General features: G+C 57.4%; 2 protein-coding genes across 2 annotated transcripts in view; both read left to right on the top strand.

The window, feature by feature from the left end:
• Positions 1-17,172, top strand: part of NDRG4 (NDRG family member 4) — a 24,176-nt gene extending 7,004 nt beyond the window's left edge. Inside the window, 14 exon segments of the mRNA XM_008068001.1 lie at positions 7,483-7,588; positions 7,835-7,955; positions 8,039-8,101; positions 8,275-8,335; positions 9,708-9,794; positions 9,898-9,954; positions 10,367-10,470; positions 11,242-11,273; positions 11,276-11,297; positions 11,380-11,431; positions 12,643-12,690; positions 12,841-12,876; positions 12,985-13,036; positions 15,115-17,172. Coding sequence (XP_008066192.1) covers positions 7,483-7,588; positions 7,835-7,955; positions 8,039-8,101; positions 8,275-8,335; positions 9,708-9,794; positions 9,898-9,954; positions 10,367-10,470; positions 11,242-11,273; positions 11,276-11,297; positions 11,380-11,431; positions 12,643-12,690; positions 12,841-12,876; positions 12,985-13,036; positions 15,115-15,269 — 996 coding nt within the window. The 3' untranslated portion in view covers positions 15,270-17,172.
• SETD6 (SET domain containing 6) overlaps positions 16,430-17,869 on the top strand; it is an 8,788-nt gene continuing 7,348 nt past the window's right edge. The window contains exon 1 of the mRNA XM_008068040.1: positions 16,430-16,440. Within this exon, the coding sequence (XP_008066231.1) occupies positions 16,430-16,440 (11 nt within the window). The remainder of the gene's footprint in view (positions 16,441-17,869) is intronic.

Genomic DNA, 17,869 nt, shown 5'->3' with positions numbered 1-17,869 from the left:
GCCAGCTCGCCTGTCTAGGCCTGACCTGGATTTGGGTCAGTCTCTAAGCCGCGTGACAGCGCCGGCCTCGTGGTCTGCATGGCTGGGTGACGCAGAAGATGGGGCTGCCCACTGGCTCCTCCCCAAGTGTGAGCTGATCTACCGGTGAGGATCTGGGGGTCTGTCCACCAGTCACTCACGCACCACTTCAAGAACAGGGGGAGGTTTCAGGGAGTCAGTGTGCACGAGCTCAGATTTCCCGGGAGTGCCATCTCCACACACAAGCCCTGGAGGAGATGGGATTCTGGCAATGGGGAATGAGTGGGAGCCCAGGAAGAGAGGTGGTGGGGAGTGGGGGGTGGCCAGAGGTGGCCCAGGCTGGTGGGAAGGAACAGGAGATTAGAGCAGACATGCAAAGGGGATCTCTCTGTCCTCTATTCTTTGAATGAGGTGGAAATATGTGGACAAAGAGGCTCTGGAGGAGGGGGTTGACCAAATGAAGCCCTGGACACTGGCCCCACGATGGGGGAGGCCAAGGCCAGCGGCACAGATGATCAGCCCCCAACACACACCCATGGCAGAGAGGAGAATCCTGGGTTCATGGAGGACACACCGCCACACCTTTGGGTGCCCAGCTGCTTCTGCAAAGCTGCCTCTCTGCCCACTAAACCCTCTGAGCAGCAGCCTGAGTCACAGGGCACATTCCAGGGCAGCTGTCCACAATGTATAGGACTCTGGTTCTCAAGATCCTTCACTTGGTAAAGGGCAGGTTGTGTTAAAAGGCACCTTCCTGTCCACTCCGGTCACACTGTGTGGAGTCAGCTGCTTTGTTTTAGAAAAGCAGCCACGAGGATGGTCATTATCTGGGCTAAAGCCTCTGCGGGGAGGCGGGGCCGGCGGGGCTGGCGGGGCGGGCTGGGAGCCGCATATAAACCCAGCGGTGCCCTGTCACAGAGCCGTGTCTTCCTCTTGAGCTGCCCCCTTCCTCTGGACCCAAGTGACTCAGGCCCCCCTTGCCTCAGTGGGGCCAGCCAGTGGGGGAGGTAGCATGGCAGAGGGAGCAGTGAGAGCCAGGTAGACCTAGTTCCAGGTCCTGGCCCTACCACTTAAGTGCCCTCCAGCACAAGTCATTGCACTTGGGCACCTCATCTTCACAGTGAGACAGGAAGCAAGGACCCCCTCCTGCCAAATGCTTATGAGGTGACAGTGCTACAGGCTCAGCACTCACTTGGCTGACTGACGAGAGTGTGGAGTTGGAGCCTAGCTGTGTGATGCTGGACAGGTTACCAAACCTCTCTGTGCCTCATTTGCCCCAAAGTGGGTAATTAAGAGGATAAGATGAGTGCTTGCTTTAGCAGCACACGTACCAAACTGGAACCATTCAGAGAAGACTGTCATGGCCCCTGCGCAAGGATGACATGCACATGCATGAAGCTTTTCACAGTTTAAGGAAAAACTATTTTTTAAAAGGGATAAAATGAGGTAGCATGTATAAAATGCGTGAATAGAGCCTGGCACGTGGGAGACATTTTAATATCAGTGTCCGCTTCTCTTTTTTTTTTTTTTTTTTTTTGAGTCGGGTCTCACTCTGTCACTCAGGCTGGAGTGCAGTGGCATATGCACAGCCACCGCAGCCTTGACCTGCTGGGCTCTGGCAATCCTTCCACCTCAGCCTTCTGAGAAGAAGGAACTACAGGTGTACGCTACCACGCCCAGCTAATTTTTTGAATTTTTGTAGAGACGAGGTCTCGCCAAGTTGCCCAGGCTGGTCTCCAACCCCTTGAGCTTGGGCAGTCCTCTTGCCTCGGCCTTCCAAAATGCTGGGATTACAGACTTGAACCAGTGCACCCGGCAGGTGTTCACTATTCTTGTTGGTGAGAAGAGGAGAAGCTGGTAAGTGCCACTTCTTACAAGCTGAGTAGGAAAATGACCTGTTCTCTCTGCGCCTCCATTTCCGCATCCTCTCTCACAGGTTTTTGAGGATTCTATGCATCATCCTTGTGACTATCTGTGCAGTAGCATGCTGTTTCTTCCATTTAAATATGCAGGCTCAGAGAGGTTGATAGACTTGCCCAAGGTCACAGACAAAGAAGTAGCAGAGCTATGACTGGCACCAGGGTGTGGCTAGCAAGACCTGAGCCTGCTTTGTCTGGCCACAATGACTGCACAGCCTCCAGGGGAGGTGCCAACAGTTTGGAGAGAGACACAGATTGTCCCATTTCTCTCCTGTGGGGTCTGGGCAGAGGTAGGGCCAGGCCTGGAGCAATTTAGGTGGTTTTTTTCTTATTCTCCTAGCAACTCTGTGAGGAAGGCACACAATTCCTGTTTTACAGTTGAGAACCCTGGGGCACAGAGAGGTTAAGAAATCTTGCCTGAGGTCACCCAGCCAGTGGAGGCCCTGGAGGGACTTTAACCCAGATCTGTGTGTTTGCAACTAGTGAGCTCTGCAGAAATGGGGACAGTAGCTTGAGGGGGCAGCATCACAGGTGAGCTTGTCACTGGGTCCAAGGGCGAGAGGTTGAAGGCTGGAGTGGGCATAGGATAGGGTAGGGTAGGAACTGTGGGGAAGATGGGAGGACTTTGTGGGCAGAGCAAAGGGCAGGGCTGTGGCTCTGCAGACTGTCTCAGTTGTCTGAGCCTCTTCCTGTGCCACCGTGGCTGCAAGAATAGGGAGCACGGCCAAGAGGTGAGGGGCCAGGGATGCCCCGTTTCACATCCCTGCTGCCCTGGAAAGCACAGGGTCCAGCACTGCGCTCTAGGCCTCCAAGGTGAGAAGTCCGAGATGGGCAAGGAAAGCAGAAGACATGGCTAGGAGAAGCGTGCGTGGCAGGTGTTGGCCAGGTCACCTGGCACCCGGGGACAAGGAGCTAGCCACCTTCCAGGAAGACAGGCGGCCAGTGTACAGGCTGTCAGCACAGGCTAGGGTGAGAGGTGTGTGTGCCTTCATCAACAAGACAGAATGGGGGCACAAGCGCCTAGCAACACCCCTCCCCCCCGTTCTCCCAGCCCTCAGGCCCCCTCCTCTGCTTGCCTCCTGGCCTATTTCCTCTGCTCTCCTGTGTCTGGCCCTCTTCTCTTTTGTTTTCTCAGGCTAGCTCACCACTGAGCTCCTGCTGCCTAGGAGGACAGGGCGTGGAGCCTGAGGTGACTCTTGGGTCCTGCCACCCCAGAGATCTGGGAGCCAAGCCCCACACTGGTTGCCTCCGGGAAAGAGGGCAGGGTGGGTCTGCAGGAGGTGGGCATGTCAACTTCAACAGGCTACCTCCTGTCCCTCCCCTCCTCCTCGGTGGTCTGGAGCCCCTGGCAGCAGGATGGATTGGGGAGGACAGTGCTGGCGTGTGCCCCACCACATCCATGTTCCTTCAGACTGACCAGAGCCCCTGGCCCTAGAACCCTGCTTTTCTGCAGTGTGGGCAAACCCCGGGCATCCATGTGGGCAGAATGGGGGCTGTCCCAGGGAGAAACATCCTTGGTAGGTGGAGAAGGAGCCGTTTTCTGACTCAGGGAAGTGACCCAGGTTGCTCCAAAAAGCAGCGACTTCCCAGGCTTACGTGGCCAAGGCCTTCCTGATGGGGATCCCAGGCCTGAAGGTCCGGTCCTCAGGATGCTGGACTTGGGGCCCTCTCAGGCCCTTCATTCTCTCCATCCCAGCCGGGCTTGCGTGTCCTGCCCCGCCTCGCCGGTCGGTGTGCGTGTTGGAGAGGCCCTGCGTCCGTGGCGCGGATGAGCCTGTGTGTGTGGCCCGGGCGCCTGTGTTCCCAGGACCCCGTGTGCCGCTGCATCCGTTGGCATGTGCCTGCGTGCCGGGGGCGGGCTGCAGGGGCTGGGGACCATCAAGGATGTTGCGCTGCGAGGCGGGAGGAGCAGCGACCCGGCTTGGGCGAGCCAGGCCGCGGGAGCCAATCGGGGCCGGGCTCGTTTCCCAGCAGCCAATCCGGGGCCGGGAGCTCCCGCGAGCCAGCGGCTGCTCAGAAACCCGGCGGGGAGGCGGGGCCGGCGGGGCGGGCTGGGAGCCGCGTATAAACCGCGCGGCGCCCGTCACGGAGCCGCGTCTTCCTCTCGAGCTGCCCCCTTCCTCCGGACCCAAGTGACTCAGGCCTTTGTTCGCCCTTCCCGGTCGAGTCGGCAAGATGCCGGAGTGCTGGGATGGGGTGAGTGAGGGCTCTGGGGACAGCGAGGCGGGCAGGGAGGACCGGGCATCCTTGTGACTTACCGCAGGGAGGTCGCGCCTCCCGCGGCCCTCGTCTGGTGGCAGCTCCGCCTTCACTCGCCTCACCTTGGGAGTCACTGAGGCCAGGCCAGAGGGCTCCGGTCTCCCTGGTTCTTAGAGCGGTGGGGGCAGTTGCTGGGCGGGGCAGGGCGTGGGGGAGCAGGGAGGGGTGAAATCTGAGGAAACAGTGCCATGTCTGACTTGTCGGCATTGCCTGTGTAGACCCGTGTGAGCGTGTGTGTATGACTTCTGATTGTATGTCCCTGGCTAGCATGTGCCCAGCCGGTTTCTGCCGCCTCCGGGACCATCAGCCCAGGGGACGAGGAGGTGTCCTCTGAGTTCCTGAGGCTGGGGATAGAGTGTGTCTGGGGTCTGTACCCGGCAGGGTCCTGTCCGTGTGGATGGTCGTCTTGCTTGTTTGATGGCTGCCCCAGAGTGCTACGAGGACAGGTAGCCTCTTTCTGGGAGCTGCCTGAGCAGGGTACCGCGGAGGCAGGGAGGTCTGAGCCTCAACAGTACTGAAGGTCTTCAGGCGGGGGTCCCTGTGGGGAAGGGAAGGAGAAGGGGCCCGTCGCGCCTTGTTTTGTAAGTGGGGGAAGGAAACACTGGAGCCAGGAGGCGGCAGAGATAGAGGATCCCAGGTGGGCCCCAGGGTGCCTCCTCCTGCCCTGGGGCAGCAGGTCCCCAGGCCCTGCACTGCTCTTTCTCGAGGAGGGAGCAGCAAGGGCAGACCTGTCCTTCCTTCCTCCCCCCGCAGACCCTCCCCCATGCACCTGCCCTGGCTGATTCCAGACCATGGGGTCGTCTGGCACAGGGCAGAGGCGACGGCTCAGCATCTGCCCACCCATGCAGACCCTGTCTCCTGAATGATTGACGTGGTTGACAGGCAGAATCACAGAACCGTCACCAGCCCCCACACAGGCACTGGAACACAGCTCAGACCCCCCCACCCCCCCTCTGTCCTCTGCAGCGCTCAAGGTCACAGGCAAGGGGAGACTGACAGACTGAAAGTGGACGTCAGCGCCCCCTCCCCTGCTGCCGCAGTGCCTCCCGCTACACCCACCTGGGGGTGGGGCGGGTTCTGACGTCACCGAGAGCCAATGGGAACGCTCGGCCTGAGGGGTGGGGGGCTCTGAGCGCAACTGGCTGCAACCCTTGGAGCGCCCCCCTTGTGCAGCACCCAGAGGGATGAGGATGCTCGACTTCTATCATCCTGAGCTGAGTCTGCGCTCCCCTCAAGGGTTGGTGGAGGCCCAAGAGAGGTCAGCAGGAGGGTTCAGCCAAGGTCACTGAGCCTGGGGATAGATAACCCTGCTGACACCCGAGGGTTGGCGCATGCCAGGCCCTTCCTGCCTGGGAGCTGAGCCTTAGTAGGATGAGCCCTGCAGGGCTAATTACTACCACTGGGGGATGAGGACAGGGACAGCCACACCAGGGCTAGGAAGGGAGAGACAAGGCCTCCTCTGCAGCGGAAGACAGACACCTCTCTGCTGGCAGAAGTCTGGGTTCGAAGACACCACCCTGGACTCTGACACCTGCCCGGCAGGTTGAGAACTGCCCTTTATTCAGCAGGAAGCGCATTGCAGCTCTTACACTGAGTCCCTCCTGCCCCCAGCCCTACCCTTCAGAGATGAGAGAATGGGACAGGCAGCTGGGGGGATGCGTAGTTGCTCAGGCAGTCCCTTGGGAGAAACTTGATCTCCTCCTTAGAATATGCCGCCTTCCTCCACAGCCCTGGCCCCTGAGATTGCATCTGGCAGGGCCCACCTGGCCCACTCTCAGTGTGACCTTGGGCAAGTCATTTTCTCCTTTCCTGGCCTAAGTTTCCTCCTTTATGGCTTGGATCCATGCGAGGAGCAAATGAGATGACACGTGAAATGTATCTGGTCAGTGGTCAGTGAGCAGGAAGCGTTCCTTGATCTGATGGGTCCTGAGAGAGGACAGGCCTTTGATGGGAGAGGCTAGATGGACCCAGGCCTACCTGGAGGACCACACAGAAATGAACAGAGCTGCCAAACAGAAGTGTTATCACCTTTGCCGTCCCCACTGGAGACACAGGCTTAGACAGTGGTCTTCTGAGACCAAACCCAATAAGGCCAGTCCCTGAAAAGCTGTTTCCTGCTACTAGGTCTCCTCTTTCCTGTTGGAGGCAGGAAATAGGGTTATTTTTGAACAGGGAATAGGGTTCCTTCTCCTTTGGGTAATACTTGCTGTTTTCTTCCTGTCCCTGACCTCAGCCCCACCTCCAACTCACTGGGCCACCCACTGCTGTCCACAGGGCCCCCGTGGTAAAGGGCAGGGCTGTTTATTCTGCTCTGATAGAACTTCTTGGAGTTTGCCCAGTTGGGTGGCCAAAAATGACCAGCTTGCAAAGGGACCAGCCAGCAGGCCACATCCTCAAGTCCCGGGGTGCCCCAGCACAACAGCCCCCATTCTGGGACCCTCTCCACTGTTGCACAGACATCAGCTTGCTTAGTTCTCACAGAGTTCTTGTGAGATGGGCCCGGAGGAAGAGGCTGCGGGCACAGAGAAGTGGCGGGCACAGGGAAGTGACGTGCCCAGCTGAGAGTCACACGGAAGGGGTAGAGCCGGGTCTTCCTAAGGAACTGATGACCCTGAGCAGCAAAACCAAGAGTGTGAGCTCAGGAGTGTCCCAGAGCAGGTGCTCAAAGGTCTTTAGGGGTGGGGGTCTGACCCTGTCTGCCTGAAGGGAGGCCTTAGGGATGTCTGGCTCACAGGGAAGGCATTCAAGGTAAAAGGAACAGCATGAGCAAGAGCCTGGGGGAGGGAGCCGGGGCAAGTGTGGGGGTCAGGAGCTGGGCTTGGCAGGTAGGGGGGGGTGTTTATGGAGGATTCTAGACAGGGCTGTTGAGGCTGTTCCCCTTCAGGAGCAAGAAGCCCTTGAGGGTGCGAGAGGGGTTTGGAGTAGGGTAGCAGAGCTGTCCAGGAGGGGCTGTCATGAGGCTTCACTGGACCCTTGAGGGCTGAGTTCAAGGCAGGGGTGGGGCTGGGCCAGCAGCCATGGCTGCACAAGCCGCTGGTCGGTTTGCAGAGAGGACCGGAACTTTCCCACACAGACCAGTTCCTGCGTCTCTGTGCCGAACACCCCTGAGAGAGGGTGCTCCATCTGGTCTCTCCTCTCTGGGGGTTTCCTGGGGTGATGAGAACAGGTACCCCAAGTGGGAGACCCCACCACAGGTCCAGTAGCCCCCAGGCTGCTCCACTGCCTCGCTCCCCAGAAGAGCCAGGAGTGGGGACTGCCCAGAGTGTCTGGCGCGGTCTCTCCCCTCCAGGAACACGACATTGAGACGCCCTACGGCCTTTTGCACGTGGTGATCCGGGGCTCCCCCAAGGGAAACCGTCCAGCCATCCTCACCTACCATGATGTGGGCCTCAACCGTAAGTCCTCCCAGCCTCATTTGGCCCTCCTCTGCCTCCAACCTGCCAGAGCAGTGAGGCTCTCCCTCCCTCCCCACAGGGCCTTGTAGATCCCACTCACAGCTCTGTGGCCTTAGTCATCTGACTTCCCTGCTGGACCCTGAGGCTGATGACCTGTGCCTTACCCACCCTCTCAGGGCCCACTGGCCTCCCTTCCGACCCCCCACCCCCTCTGCTCAGCTACAGCTGAGAGGTGTGTCTTTGCAGACAAGCTATGCTTCAACACCTTCTTCAACTTCGAGGACATGCAGGAGATCACCAAACATTTTGTGGTGTGCCACGTGGATGCCCCCGGACAGCAAGTGGGAGCGTCACAGTTTCCTCAGGGGTAGGTACCCAGACACCCCCTCCCCATCCCCAGCTCTGCATGCCAGGCTGCACCTGGGCCCTGACTTCCTGCTCTGCCTGCAGGTACCAGTTCCCCTCCATGGAGCAACTGGCTGCCATGCTTCCCAGCGTTGTGCAGCATTTTGGGTGAGTCTCCGCCTAGCCCCTGCCCCTGTGCTGGGGGTCAGAGGCTGCTCACCACCACCACAGAGCCACCTGGCTCCAGCTGAGGGCTTCAGGCTGTGGCGGGGCCTGCTCTGGATGGCATTTATGGGAAATGGCACCCCCAGCCCTAGAGTGACCAGCCTGCTCTGCACCAGGTTCAAGTACGTGATTGGCATCGGAGTGGGAGCCGGAGCCTATGTGCTGGCCAAGTTTGCAGTGAGTCTCCCCACCCCACCCAGAACCCCAGACCCCTTGCAGAGCAGGTGTCTCCCAGACAACCCCGCTCTGCTCTTCCTTCTCCCCCCACCACCCCTTCACATAGAAAACCCCCTCTTTTTCTTCAAGGAAATTGACTTTCTTAAATAAGAGATTCCTTTCTCCAATATCTCCTCAAAAGACTATAAATTATAACTTGTTTAAGCTATTATCCAAAACCAAAATTTCTATTAGCAACATACTATACGAGTGATTGTTGTAAACAAGAATAATCCTTCATTAATTACAATAGTATTTAAACATGAATCATTTTTTAATAAAAAAATTACACTTACATCAAGATTGGGCGGTTTAAAGAAGCCACATTTCAAAAACTTCATTTTGATAGGAGTCCACAAGTTTTTCATCTCTAAAAACAAAAAAGCCTAATATTTTAGGATTCAAAACATTTCCGTTTTTTTTTTTGAGTCAGACTCTCACTCTGTCATCCAGGCTGGAGTGTAGTGGCATGCTCATGGCCACCGCAGCCTCAACCTGCTGGGCTTAGGCGATCCTTCCACCTCAGCCTTCCAAGTAGCTGGAACCACAGGCATGTGCCACCACACCCAGCTAATTTTTTAATTTATTGTAGAGACAAGGTCTCACCTTGTTGCCCAGGCTGTTCTTGAACCCAAAGACGCAGGCAGTCCTCTCACCTCAGCTTCCCAAAGTGCTGGGAGTACAGGCGTGAGCCACTGTGCCCGCCTAAAATATTTCCTTCTTCAAAAGAAATGCCCAAGAATTTCCAACTCCGGTTTCCATTTTAGCACTTAACCATTTTGTTAACTGTAGACCAGGCCCTGCCACTCCACACTTGATGTGGTTACAGTGTTGTGTGCCATTTTTCTCAAAACATGGACCAACAGTTGAAGAGAAAATGCAAATCTCTTTTACAATGTCTAACACAAACCAGTCTTTGAAAAGGTCAGTTTCTTAATTTATATCACAAGGGCTTCGTTTTCTGTAAAAGCAAAGAAACAACATGTTTAAGATTTTAAGATGTTTAATACTCAGTTGTGCAATAGCACCATCTTCAAGAATGCATTAAAAGGGGTGGAAAATGGTGATAGACATTCTAAACAAATACAAGAACTGTCAAAGGTCTGAGGTGGGGAGGACGACAAGCAGGACATCTGGACATGAACAGGCCCAGTGCTAGTTGTCATCAGCGGCATCTTGAAGACTTTACAGAGGCTTCCAGCTCTCCCGACTTTTACAACCACCTGTGAGATAGGCAGGGCCAGAAGTTCACAGGCCATCTTCTAGGTGGGAGGGTCGGAGCTCCCTGTACCAATCCCTGGCTTGCCCAGCCCTGTTTCCCCTCTCATGGCAGCTCATCTTCCCCGACCTGGTGGAGGGGCTGGTGCTGATGAACATTGATCCCAACGGCAAAGGCTGGATCGACTGGGCAGCCACCAAGGTGGGCATGATGACCTGAGGTAGGGCGTGGGATGGGGGTGGGGGGCGGGAATCGGTAATCGGTGAGGGGCAGCCCTCACACAGGCTTCCCCCCTCTCGTGCAGCTCTCTGGCCTGACTAGTACTTTACCTGACACAGTGCTGTCTCACCTTTTTAGTCAGGTAAGGGTGCGGAGCTTCTGCAGACCTGGGGCCCTCCCCAGGATCAGGGGCAGCAGGATGAGATGGCATGGGGCCTCGGATAGCTGTAAGACCTGGTTCGGTCTATTCTCAGCATTTAGGCTCCTGCCCTTCCCAGCCCGGCAGGAAGAGGCAGGCAGGTGATATTTGGCATCTGACCCGTCTCACTCCATTATTGTCTCCACGATGCTGTAGCATCCAACAGATGGGGATGGGGGGCTCCTCCCCTCTGCTCCCCTTCCAAGGCCCCACTTCTGCCTTCCCCCACCCTCCTACCCCTGCCCTGCTGGAAGTAGGGCAAGGGCTGCTCTGGCGGTGACCTCTGCAGGCCCCCTCTGAGCCTGCATCCTTCTGTCTGCTCCCCCGCACACGCCCACCTGTCCCCCATACCCAGGAAGAGCTGGTGAACAACACGGAGTTGGTGCAGAGCTACCGGCAGCAGATTGGGAACGTGGTGAACCAGGCCAACCTGCAGCTCTTCTGGAACATGTACAACAGGTACAGGGATCTGCAGCCCTGGGACCCAGTGCCCCCCAGGGGGGCCCTCCCATAACTAACCATAGGCAGAGGCCGGGCAGGCCACACAGTCACCCCACTTTGCAGATGAGCAGGTTATGGAGCCTCGGAGGGGTTCGTTTCTTGCCCAGGGTCACGCCCTATAAGGGACAGATGGGGAGCAGGACCTTGGACTCTGACTCTGGGCCTCGGGCCCTTCCACTTCTCCTCCTCCCTTGGGGCACTGCTGACCAGGAGCGCTGAGGGATGTTGGTGACATCTCTGACCCCAACACCGCCCGTCTTGGTGTTGCAAAACGGGGGAGGAGGTCAGATGAGCCCAGAGTTTGCAAGCTGTTCTCCTTGGAGCCTCTTTGGCGGTTTCCCTGCAGGTGGTGGCCCCCACTGGCCTGCCTTCCCTTCTCTTTCTCCTGCATATATCTGTTAAGCACCTGCTGTGTGCATGGTGCTAGAAAAGCAATAGAGAATAAGAGAGACCCAGGGCCTGCAACCCATGCAGTCCAGGAGACAGGCCAGCAACAGAAACTCCCATAGCACAGGTGGGGGCACACATGGCTCTGAGGGGGTGCAGAGCAAAATCTGAGAGCCTGCCTGGCAGGGGTGGGGGGTGTCTGGAAAGAAGTCCCGGTGAGGAGTCATTTGGTCCCTGGTTATGCAGAGCAGGTCCCTGTTTGACCAACTGGCAGCGTTGGGTTCGGGGACCTCCCCTACCCAGTCCTAGATGCCTGCCTCTGTCTCTGCCCCTCCCCCGCAGCCGCAGAGACCTGGACATTAACCGACCCGGGACGTGCCCAATGCTAAGACTCTCCGGTGAGTGATCCCGGCCCTCCTGCCTGCCCTGGCCTTTGCTCCCATGCCCTGCCCAGACAGCCCTTTTCCTCTGTGTCTGCAGCTGCCCAGTGATGCTGGTGGTCGGGGATAATGCGCCCGCTGAGGATGGGGTGGTGAGTTGGGGCTGTGTGCTGACTGGGGGTGGGAGGTGGGCACGAAGGGCTCAGTGGCCCCAAGCCAGCAGGGCCTTCCTGATTCTGCCCAGGGCAGCCTCCGGGAGTGGATGGTGGGCTCCTTGTCCACGGCCCACCACCTTACCATGAATCATCACCTGCCCCCCATCCTTGCAGCGAGGGGACCTGGGGATGAGGGGAGCTGGGGCCAGGGTAGCCCGCCAGATGGTCCCCTTTTCTTCCCCAGCAGCACAGCCCTGTCCTCGGTCTCTATCTACCTCAGGCCCAGAGCCTAAGATCATTTTCTCTAAAATGTTGTTGACTCATTATAAAATAAGTAATGTGTTGGACACAGTGGCTCACACCTGCAATCTCAGCACTTTGGGAGGCCATGGCAGGAGGATCGCTTGAGCCCAGGAATTTGAGACCAACCTGGGCAACATAGCAAAACCTGGTCTCTGCAAAAAAATTTTTAAAAAGATTAGCATGGTGGTGTGCACCTGTAGTCCCAGCTACTTGGGAGGCTGAGGCAGGAGGATTGCCTGAGCAAGGAGGTGAAGGCTGCGGTGAGCCATGGTCATGCCACTGCCCTCCAGCTGGGTGACAGTGAGACCCTGACTCAAGGAAAAAAAAAGCAATGGATGTGCACAATGGTATGGTCCCCCTTCCACTGCCACTGGTACCCATTATGTTTGGGGACAGTGTGTCGTCTCTCTTGGTTGGAACTCTGGGAGCAAGTGGCCTGGGGGTGGGGTACCCCATCAGCACAGAGCTGCCCTGAGGCCTCGGGGTCCAGAAGTGTTCAGAGCAGCCCCTACTGTGCCTGGACAAGTCTTTCTGTGCCCACATGGAGGGCCTGGAAGAGTGGGGGGAGGAGGGTGGCAGGGGTGCACCAGCCTCTGGACCAGGCAGCAGCCTCAGTATCCTGTGGCCACTTGGCAGCCCTTACCTCACTGCCAGACTCCTGGGGCTTTCCCAGGCCTGTCCTGTCAGGATGACCCTGAAACTCCGTGTGGGCATTCCTAAACCCTGCCCATTCCCACCCCGCCAGCAGTTGTGAGGTGGGTCCGAGGGTCCAGACCCCTTGGGAGGCTAACTGGGTGGGGCAGAGGCTATCTTCCTCTGCCTCCCTGCGCCCTGCCCAGCTCTGGGCATAGAACCTGCCTTAGCAATGGGGTAGGCCGTTACTGAAGCTGACTCCTTGTCCCCAGGTGGAGTGCAACTCCAAACTGGACCCAAGCACCACGACCTTCCTGAAGGTGAGGCCTTCCTCCCCAGCCCTGAGCCAGCTCTCCCACAGCCCAGCCTCAGGGAGGGGCCAAGGAGGGGCCTGTCTGGGTCCTGGCCAGGGCGGGAACCTATCCAGGTGTGGGGCCCTTGCTCAGCTCACCCCACTCTCTCCCTTGCAGATGGCAGACTCTGGGGGGCTTCCCCAGGTCACACAGGTGAGACTCTTGTACCAGCTAGTTTGGAGGTGGGGGTTGGGAGAACACCTCCTCTTCCCGCCATCCCATGTGGCCAGTCAAAGCATGTGCCTGTCTTACCTCCCACAGCCAGGGAAGCTAACTGAAGCCTTCAAATACTTCCTGCAAGGCATGGGCTACAGTAAGTATACCTCCACCCACCCCTCCAGAGGCTGGTGGGCAAGCAGGGGTGGGGGGACATGCTGACAGGACTGGCACACAGCGTCAGGTGGTGCTGAGAAGCCTACGGGTGAAGCTGTTGCCTGGGCCCCGATGCTGGGCCACACACAGCCTCCACCTGTGTTACAAGTCGAGGATCCCAGGTTGTGCTCTTGGGGAAGCCTGGGGACACTGTTCTGATGGCAGTGCTGGGCCTACTGGAGAGGGGGCTGTTCTCCCAGGCCGGGGGGGCCCAGGGCCTGGGGCTGGGTCCTGCCAAGGAAGCCTGTCTGAGGGTAAGTCACACTCACCACCCACCCCCTGCTGGCCAGGGTCATAGTTGGGCCCTTAGCACCTGAGAAGACCTTTTGTCACAAGTGGTGGATGTGCCCAGGGACATCCTGGGAGTGGGCTTGGAGTCTGGGGACCAGGGACTGCAAGCGAAACCCTCTAAATGTTAGGAGAGCTGAAGACAGCTGAACCTGGGGTGACATATCTCAAGATCCTGAGTTGACAGGGTCTCTGGGGTAGAGCCAGCCACACACACACACACACACACACACACACACACACACGAGTCTGACAGGAGTCTGGTGGCTTGTATCTCCTCGATCCACCAACCTCCCCCAACACACACTTGCTCCCCTCCGGACTTCACCGTCTAGAACTGGACGGGAGGTGGGTGGGCCTGATGTTGGGAAGCACACCCTGCAGTAAGAGTCCCTCCAGCCTCTCTGTGGAGAAGCAGGGCAGAGAGGCAAGGCCGGCAGGAGCGCGGAAGCCGGGCCCTGGGCAGGGATGGCACTCGGTGAACACTTGTCAGGTGAACGGATAAACAGCCCTTGCTCAGGTGCTGGGATGTGTGCTCAGGGTCAGGCAGCGCAAGAGTTGGGAGGATGTGGGAGGCTGTGCAGGCCTCCCCCATTCCAGACACAGGGAGACCAAGGTCCAGCAGCACGGTGAGGGCGCTGGGGCTAGGAGTATGGGTCCCGAAAGGCCTCGTCAACATGAGCCCCTCTGTGCCCGCAGCCCAGGCTGGAGAAGTCGGGTAGATTAGTGCCAACACCTGCTGTCGGGCTCCTCGGGGCTGTGGTTCCTTCTGGGACCCCTGCGTGGGCAGGCGGGAGTGGGCTTTCTGAGGCTCCGGCCCTGTCCCCAGCCTCTCTGTGCCTGTCCCTTGTCTCCTCTGTGGCCATCTCAATGCCCTGGCCTGTGCGGCCTGCTCTTCACTGTGTTCTGTGTCTCCCCTGTCCCCTGCCCCCTCTGGCTCTGTCTTCTCTCTTAGTTGCCTACTTGAAGGACCGAAGGCTGAGTGGAGGAGCAGGTAGCCCCAAAGCCCCTCCCCCATGCATGGACCCTGGCCACCCCTGCTCGCTCCTTCCTCCATGCAGTGCTGCAGCCAGGCTGCATCTCGCTGTGGTTTGGAATCTTCCTGTGTCCTGTTCAACTCAAAAGCTCCAAAAAGTCTCTGTTCTGCAGACCCTGGCCCACTGTGGGCTCTAGCTTGGCTGGGTGGCAGAGCAGTCTTGCTTCTGAGTTGCCCTGAGCTGCGTGGCTTCCAGAGCTCTGGGGGCCAGAACCAGACCCTCCTCAGAGGTAGATCCCAGACCCCGCCCTGCCCAAGCCACACAGGCGGCGTTCTGGAGAGTAGAGTTTGCTCCCTGCAAGTCTCGCTTGTGCAGCTATGAATGAGGGCAGAATCTGAATTTAGGACAGTGTGAGGCCACCACACCGTGTCCTCCTTTACAGAAGCAGTCCTCCTTCCCCACCATCATCCGCTCTTGAGAGGCACAGTCGGAAACCCAGTGCCTCTCTGCACCGGCTTAGGGGTGCCTAGTCAGCTGCTGAGGGCCCTGCTGGCTGTGGCCTCTTTGGCCCATCACTGTCAATGGTACTGCATGCCCCCAGGCCTGCCAGAGGTATCGCCAGTGCCCTGGCTTGGGAGGGCCTCCGTGCCCTCGGTGGAACGGCTCACTGGCCGCTTTGCTTGCATCATCCTCCTGCCAGCAGGCGCCTGGTCCTGCCTGCCAGTCCTCACGCCCATTCCATCTCTGCCCACAGTGCCCTCGGCCAGCATGACTCGTCTGGCACGCTCTCGTACCGCGTCCCTCACCAGTGCCAGCTCAGTGGATGGCAGCCGCCCGCAGGCCTGCACCCACTCAGAAAGCAGCGAGGGACTGGGCCAGGTCAACCACACCATGGAGGTGTCCTGTTGAAGCCCTCGGTCCCACCGAAGACACCCACCTGCCCACCCGCGTCGAGGTCCCACTGCCATCTTTGCGCCAGCTCATTTTCCCTTTAGTTTATTTTTGTGGGGGCAAAGGGGTTACTTCTCTTGTGTGTGAAAAAACAAGGGGATCCATCTTAGATGCTGCAGCGGAACAGTCTCCAGATGGTTTGAGGGGCTCACTCCTCCCCCCATCCCACTCAACATGCTGACCTGGCTGACTCCTGCCATCCCACTCCCTGTGGCCCAGGCCTGGGCAGGGGGGAGCAATGGGAGGCAGGAGATGAGTGAAGCATCCAGACTGTTCCTGGATTCAAGCTAGTTCACCTTGGGATGAGCCCTTGGACAGGCAGGTTTGAGGATGGGAGGGGCTTTGAGGGGGTGGGTCCTGGGCCAGCAGGAGCACGAGTCCGGCTCAGGCCCTGGTGTGGGAGCTGGAGTGCCCTTCCCCCACCCGTCACCAAGCACACCTGTTTGTCTTGTAGCACATGTGACAATCATCTGGACAGTGGCCACAAGGGGTGCTCTGACCAGGCAGCGGTTTTCCTGGTGCTCTGGGCCGGGCTGGTGCTGTAGGGCCAGGCAGGCAGGGGCTGAAGGGGTTTATCTGCCTAAGGAAGACAGAACACGGAGAACCCTGAGGGCAGGAATGCCAGACTGTCCCTTCTAGCCCACACACTCTGCCCCCTCCTGACCCTGTCCCATTTCTGAGCCGAGGTCTCCCTGAGGCGGAAGGTCACCTGGTCCTCTGGTCTCCATAGTGACCTGACTAGAGGGTGAGGGAGAAGGCTGGGATGGCCAGTGTGTGTTGTGTGCACCCCCAAGGACTTTGCGGTGACTGCCTTTGAGAGCCAGCAGGTAGCCAGAGGCACGGGAAGCTGAGAGTCTTTGTAGACCCCTCTTTGCCCCCAAGTTCCCTAGAGGACAACCCAGTCAGCAGCAACGTGGTATTTCTAGGCAGAGCTCTGGTCAAGTGTGCCAGCGGTTCCTGTAGGCATCGTTGACGAAGAGAGTTTATTTGGCAAGAACTGGCCCGAGGCAGCGAGGCTTCTGCAGCCCCACATCCACATCTCCGCCTGCTGGACAGGGCTTGGGCTAGGACTTGCTGGGTCCTGGGTGTGGGCTGAAGGTCCTTGAAGTGAGCGAGTGATGAGTGCCAGGTAGAGGAGAAAGGCTCTCCACACGCCCCAGCCCCCTCCTGCCCCCCGAAGCCCAGGACTGTGCCGTATATGTCCCGTCTACCCACCTTACCCAGGAGACTCTCCTGGCCCAGAAACCAGAGCCATTCGCCTTGGAGCCTAGATCAATGGTCACAAACCCCGAAACAGGAGACAGCGATGGACAAATGAAGGGCTGTGGGGGGGGGCTGTGGGGTGTTCTGAGGCTGAGGACACCTACATCCATGTTTCCTCCATACACATCACCCTCCTAGAATCTTAAGCCATGACTAGACTGCTCTAGAGCCTTGTGGAGTGTTCGTCTGTCCCAGTTCTATTCACTCACGTGCTTCCTTTGAACACTGAATGTGACTGTTTGAAAGCTGGTAGAATTAATCCCTCTTACTGTAGATAGCAATGCGAATCTTGAATTTCTTTTTTTTTTTTTTGCTGTGTTTTCAGGTGAGATGTCTATAAATATACATTATATATATATGTATATCAGGTCCTCCTGCATATGGTTTTCCCTCGGAGGTTGTCTCTTCTTTGGTCAAGGTAAACTTTTAATGGAGTTTATTATTTTCTTCTCTGTACAAAACGAAGAGCCTACTTTTGTGTATTCTGGTGGTTGATGTCATGAGACTTTGAGATGACAAAATGTAAACAAGATGAAAATCCTTGTCAACGTAGAAAGAGTTAACTGTGCTGAAAAACTAATAAAGAGCCTAAGAAGAATTGGAGTGTGGTGACGCTGTGCCTGCCGCAAGAAGCTTTTTTATTTTTATTTTTGAGTCAGAGTCTCACTCTGTCACCCAGGCTGGAGTGCAGTGGCATGTTCACAGCCACCTCAGCCTCGACCTGCTGGGCTCTGGTGATCCTTCCACCTCAGCCTTCCAAGTAGCTAGAACTGCAGGTGTGCGCCATTATGCCAGCTAATCTTTTTATTGATTGTAGAACCAAAGTTACCAAGTTGCCCAGGTTGGTCTAGAGCCCCTGGGCTCAGACAGTCTTCTTGCCTCAGCCTCCCAAAATGCTGGGATTACAGACATGAGCCACCATGCCCAGGGAAAGTTTTGAAGAGATAGAATGTTTAGGCCAGGGTTGCTGGTGCAGTGTGGGTTTGGGGTTGACAGTGCCAGGAGAGGACAGGGACTGTCTCCACCCATCCCTACTTCTAGTACTTGCCACACACGTTTTACCTGGAAGACAAAATGACAAACATAAAAAACAGTATATGCCTATTTCTGCTTAAGCCCCTGACTCTGACAAAATACAGCTCTCCAGGAAAACTGCTTTAAAGACAAAACAAAATAAAACACATGTCTCCCAACGGTCTCTTGCCTGAGCCAATACATTCCTTAAAAGATAAATGATCAGCCGGGCTCAGTGGCTCAGCCTGTAATCCCGCGCCTTTGGGAGGCTGAGGTGAGTG

The sequence above is a fragment of the Carlito syrichta genome, unplaced genomic scaffold (genome assembly GCF_000164805.1).
Source record: "Carlito syrichta isolate Samal-C Ts95f unplaced genomic scaffold, Tarsius_syrichta-2.0.1 Scaffold309854, whole genome shotgun sequence".
Classification (NCBI taxonomy): domain Eukaryota; kingdom Metazoa; phylum Chordata; class Mammalia; order Primates; family Tarsiidae; genus Carlito; species Carlito syrichta.
The sequence above is the reverse complement of the archived record's forward strand: the minus strand, read 5'-3'. Positions and strand labels throughout refer to the sequence as shown.